Raw genomic sequence first — 5300 nt, 5'->3', positions numbered from 1 at the left:
ATAAACTGATGTGCAAATGAAACATTTTTTTCTCTCGAAAGTATTTATTGATTTAACCAGTTTCAAGTGCTTTCAAACCATCAATACAAGTGACAAAGAAATTTAAAAATCCACTGTAAACCTCTTCAACACAGACATTTTATTAATACACCTGAAAAAATGACATGAAAATGTATTCAAGATTTCTCCCTTTTTGAAAAGAAAAAATGTAATATTATAAATAGCAAACAGTGCTGGTTTTATAAATGTTGACATTGTAAAAAAAAACAACAACATTATATTAGCGATAACGTCAGTGAGTTATTTTTTGACAGAAGATCCATCGGTGTAGAGACATCTCCAGATGAGTGCTCTTGTGTTTCGGGAAGTATTTTTTTCCCCTTGTGGTACATAATTTGTCCTTGTATTTTTGGAAAACTTGCATGGCTACATCGTTTCCTTGATGACAGGATCAGAGTTGGGTGGGAGGTGTATTCCCAGACTCTGCAGCAGGCTGGATGCTGGTCCAGCCAGCCCGTCCTGGGAGCTGAGGGACTCCAGCAGGTTGGTGACCAGGTTGAGATCCACGTCAAGAGGCTGAATCTCCTCTGCCTCTCCCTCCTCTTGGAGACTGTCAGATGGATGGATGGAGCTGCTCTCTGAACTGGCCTTGTTGGGATTCTGCAGAAAAGACAAATGCAGTGAAAGAGAGAGCAGGATGGAGAAGATTATTTTTTTCTTTTTCATGTGTAAGAAGAGACCTAAATAACCCTGGAGTGGACACAGAGAAAAAAAATAACTCTGGCCATTAGATGAAATCAAATAGTGGGAACAAGTTACAGTTTGTGTCCCCAAATAATCAGATTAAAGATATATCTGGTGGCCATAAATTAATCTGACTGTGGGAACAAGTTAGATCTCATGGCTACATATTAATCCAAGTGTGGGAACAATATATCATGCATCACTATATCAAACTATATCTATTCTCTCTCTATGGTCAATCCAGGACTCCGTCATACTCAGATTAATAATCCTACACTCAGACTGAAACTTTGTCCGATGTTGGTGCCCATCAGCTCCTGATCCATTTGGTCCATATATGTCCTGAGACTGTCCAGAGCCTCCGTCCCGCTCATTTCTGCAGGTCCAGAAGGCTGTTCCTCTTTCTCTTCCTCCTCATCTTCATCAGCATCATCATCATCATCATCATCAAGATCATCTGAATCCAATTCTTCTTCTTTACGTCCTGAGCGTAGAACAAACGAAGTAAATTTTAGACGTATCAAGTTGCAGCCGCAGCTATCTTCATCATTCCACATATTTAACAGCAGCAGACCTAGAAGCCGATCCAGAGCGCTGGTAAGGGAGTCTGGGTCGAAACTAAAAGGCTGAGAGGTGCTTGTCCTGTAATACAGAGAAAACAAAACTTGGAAATGAGCTGCACACTCAATTTGCAGGTGATTGTTGCAGGTGGCACAATGTTTGATTACATTTTAAAATACAGCTGATCAGAAACAGATTTACTGTTAATGTCTTTATCTGTGAAAGAGTCTGTCTCACCAGGGCAACTCAGCACCCTCGTGTGATGACACGGCATTGAGGAAGTTCTTCATCCCCTGACTGACTGCTACCAGGCTGTAACCAGCTTCCTCTTTCTCCTTGTCGTCCTCCATCCCCTTCTTTCTCTCCTCTACATTGTCGACACCCTGCACATGGTGTTTTGCGTAGGTAGCGTTTCGTCTGCCAACATCAGCTCTGCCCCCGCTTCTCTCCTGCAGCATTCGCTCCAAATCCTGGGCTGTGATATCCAGCCAGCTGTCACCTGGAGATCCACACACAGAGAAACTAATTACTGGGATCGATTGAAGGAGAGGAGGGTAGAAAGAAGAGAATACACACCAAAAAGGACTGAAACTGAAAGAGGCAGGAGGCAGAAAAATCAGTTTGTAGAGAGAAGCAATGGTGGTGGTCACCATCCAGCAAGATCACGTCCTTTTATGCAAATTACTTTACGGTGAACATATGACATCCATGCATCCATTTTCTTCAGCTTATCCTGTTAAGGGTTGTGGGGGGGCTGGAGCCTATCCAAGCAGCTTTTAGGCGAGAGGCGGGGTTCACCGTGGACGGGTAACCAGTCCATCGCAGGGCCAACACATAGAGACAGACAACCATTCACACTCACAGTCACACCTACGGCAAATTTAGAGTCTCCAATTAGCCTTGTCCCTGATTGCATGTCTTTGGACTGTGAGAAGAAGCCAGAGTACCAGAGAGAACCCACACAGGAACAGGGAGAACATGGAGACTCCACACAGAAAGACTCCGTGCCTGAGCCGGGGCTCAAACCTGGAACCTTCTTGCTGTGAGTTGACAGTGCTAAACACTGCACCACTGTGCCGCCCAAACATATGACATTAAAATATAAATATACACATGCAGACTTCACCCAGAAAATGCAACATCAACATACACACATGGATTTTTTTCATCCTGCACGAGAAGAATTACTATTCAAATGTTTTGGGTTTTGCGATACCCTACACACAGGAATACACTTTAATCCACCCAATAAACATTCATCGATTTCTCCCTCAAAATAGTGTAGTACTTCTGAGTCTAAGAGTTCTATGGTTGATAAATATAGACGCAAAAGTATAACGAAAGTTAAGCGGTCCAAATGTCTTAAAAACAACGTACACGTAAATGAATACTGATACTTTTCATATACTGCAGGTGACTTACAACCCCACTTCTATAAATGCTATCTGTTCAAATATTGGTCCACTCTTCCACTCACTGTCCTCTTGGGGGAGCTGTGACTCCTGTTTCTTCAGTTCCTCCAAGTTGAGGGGAGTGCAGGTGTGCAGCAGCTGGAGAACCTCCTCACCTGGGGACAAGATGCTGTGCGCGCGCACGCACACACACACGGATGTTCAGACATATAACACAGGCATATATATTCACAAAGATACAAACACACACCATAAATCCGCACCTAGACTTTGAGGCCACAGACTGCTTAAAGAAGTTTTCTGCTGATCTTGTCAGATGTCGGTGGTTTGCAGAACCTTCCAGTTCTCCCTGCATTTAAAAACAATCAACTGAATAACTTTTTGTTGTACAGAAAGGGGCATTTATATTGCATCCTCAACAATCTGTGCTTGTATGTTGAATTATGATTTTATATTTTAAAAAGTGCGACTGACCCGGAAGTAGCCATTTCTTTTCAGACTGTCCATGAAGCCTTTCCACTGAGGGTTACAGCTCATGGGGGCGTTTGGCTCGGAGGACGGCAGATGGCATTTAGAGCACAGGATCTCAAAACCATGTGCCTGGGAGAAGATCATACACACACAGCCACTGAAATCTCCTCAGGTGATCTTGCATTCTGCCAAGCAGATGCAGGGATTTATTTCATATACAGAACAGTCAGAGGAGAATCTTGATGTTAGCTTACCAGCTTCATGCCAAGCTCATGCGCCTTGTACTGGGGGTGAGAACGAGGAGGCAGAGTGAAACCACTCCTTCGGTCTGGGCTGAACTGTTGCTGCTGCAGCTGAGCATACAGGCAGCGGGTGAATGTCACCTGGAAGATCATGCAGTAGAAAAGTGACAGCAGCCTAATGAAAGAACCTATTAAAAGTCATAATTATTGCACATTACTCAGACACAGAAACTAACTTATTAGGTACACAACAAGAATACCACATGTTTCAAATATATACCGAGGTTAAGACTCGTGAATCGGGAGGAAAGCTCTTGAAGCTTCGACATGCTTGGAGATCCACAGGATCCCGAAGATAGAATGCCGACACTGCAGGGGCAACCAGGTCTGGACGCTGTGCCAACACCACGGCAATGCCTGCAGGTACGAAGCAGTGAGCTCGGTGCTGGTTGGCTCTAATTTTCCCTGGATACCTAAAAGTAGAGTCGGCTTAATATTGACTGTGTCTCATTTCAATATCAGTCACTGATTTTCAATGGAACTGTTTGAGATTTGACATTTCTGTCCTCTCACCCCTTTAGTCGCGTGTTCAGAGCAGAACAGATCTTGGGACTCGCCTTGCAGGCTTCTGGGTGGGTGGCGAGTAGCACGACAGCTTGTGCTACACTGGGCACCACTTCCTTTGAGATCCCTACTGGACTGGAATGGGAGGGGCAGGGCAGGATATGCAACTCACCCCTGTAAAGGAACACCTGACCATAAAAAAATAGAAAGAGAATTAGTAAGAGATTTGATGATTCCTCAGCCAGACCTGAAAGACAAACAAAAAGTGAAGCAGAGGTCATATCGTCTTGCAGTGAAAAGAGAAACTTTTGGAAGGCATTCTATAGTCTATATATGTCATTGTAGCTTGTTTCAAGAAACTCTGCTGGCTTGGGATATGATTTTAACTTTAAAAGGAATCACTCACCCTGTTCTCACTGGTGTCTGGATTTAGCCACTTAGGAAGATAATCTGCTGCTTCAATCAGAAGAAATTCCCCGTCATTGTCCTCAACTCTGTGCCCATGAATTTAAAAGAGAAATAATTGAAAAACATGTGGAATCGATCCGTGGTTAAGTAATGTTATAAGACATAAACAATATAATATGTAAACTCCAAGCATGCTCAGTCTCACCTGGCTGCCAGCTCTGGAAATGCTTCCGTGATTTGCTTTAGTAAATAAACTATAAACCACTCATCCTCCACATTGTCCCCAAAATAAGTGCTGCCTCCAATGTGAGCTGGAACACCTCCTAATCATGAATTGACAACATATCACTTCTATTGTGTGTGATATAAACAATAATATTTAAGCAAATACTCGAAAGCGGTGACGACACCGTACCTTTCTCAGGATTGTACTTGAGGTTGAACGCCTGACACTGCCAGATGTACTGCATCAGGAGAGGGGCAACTTTAGCCAAAATCTCCTCCGTAAGACCTGAGAGGTGGTCTTCACTGTGTTGTAACGTAGAACCGACAGGCTGGATCAAGAAGAGTTTGTATTGGACTACGTCCTCTTGAGCCAATCTGCTCTGAAGTGTATCCATAGTTGTGATCTCAGAAATGTCTTAAAAAAAATCAGACCGAAAAGTCATAAACATACATGTTCTTGAGGCCTAGGTTTGTATTAAATATAAAGTTTGTCCTGGAAATATCAAATAAAATTACCTTGACTCGTTTATAAGATGTGAAGCGAGCTTTTAGTGAAACAAAATATAAAATGTTCCTAATCTTCCTAAACGTTACTTTCACGCCATTTGCCAGTGATCAGGTCCTACTGTTATTTCGCTCCGGTAGTGAGACTACATGTGGGAAATAGTTCCAA

The 5300-nt window shown here is 43.1% G+C and overlaps 1 protein-coding gene across 2 annotated transcripts; it reads right to left on the bottom strand.

Moving 5' to 3' along the window:
* Positions 1 to 37: 37 nt before the first annotated feature.
* ecd (ecdysoneless homolog (Drosophila)) lies at positions 38 to 5281 on the bottom strand. Of its 2 annotated transcripts, XM_086180577.1 has the most exons (14): positions 5144 to 5281; positions 4818 to 5042; positions 4608 to 4725; positions 4401 to 4488; positions 4004 to 4182; positions 3711 to 3903; positions 3443 to 3571; positions 3192 to 3317; positions 2981 to 3066; positions 2783 to 2886; positions 1543 to 1804; positions 1319 to 1386; positions 1020 to 1228; positions 38 to 660 (listed from the first exon to the last, which is right to left on the bottom strand). In XM_086180577.1, exons 2-14 carry the CDS (start codon positions 5020 to 5022, stop codon positions 427 to 429), a joined length of 2001 nt encoding a protein of 666 aa, XP_086036703.1. In that variant the 5' UTR covers positions 5023 to 5042; positions 5144 to 5281; the 3' UTR covers positions 38 to 426. The 2 variants fall into 2 exon arrangements, with proteins under 2 accessions (XP_086036703.1, XP_086036704.1); XM_086180578.1 differs by having other exon boundaries at positions 4818 to 5241.
* Positions 5282 to 5300: the final 19 nt, after the last annotated feature.

The sequence above is a fragment of the Aulostomus chinensis genome, chromosome 16, assembly GCF_037954235.1.
Source record: "Aulostomus chinensis isolate RoL2024-O1b breed Wild chromosome 16, RoL_Achi_v1.0, whole genome shotgun sequence".
NCBI classification, from domain to species: domain Eukaryota; kingdom Metazoa; phylum Chordata; class Actinopteri; order Syngnathiformes; family Aulostomidae; genus Aulostomus; species Aulostomus chinensis.
This window is presented reverse-complemented; position numbering and strand designations above follow the sequence as displayed.

What these genes read in the sequence shown, in the direction of transcription:
- ecd (XM_086180577.1), bottom strand. Translation starts at nt 5,022, where the DNA reads ATGGATACACTTCAGAGCAGATTGGCTCAAGAGGACGTAGTCCAATAC. An exon ending in CAGACACCAGTGAGAACAGG is followed by an intron (nt 4,183 to 4,400) that starts GTGAGTGATTCC and finishes TTTTATGGTCAG; the next exon opens with GTGTTCCTTTACAGGGGTGA. An exon ending in ATTCACGAGTCTTAACCTCG is followed by an intron (nt 3,572 to 3,710) that starts GTATATATTTGA and finishes ATGATCTTCCAG; the next exon opens with GTGACATTCACCCGCTGCCT.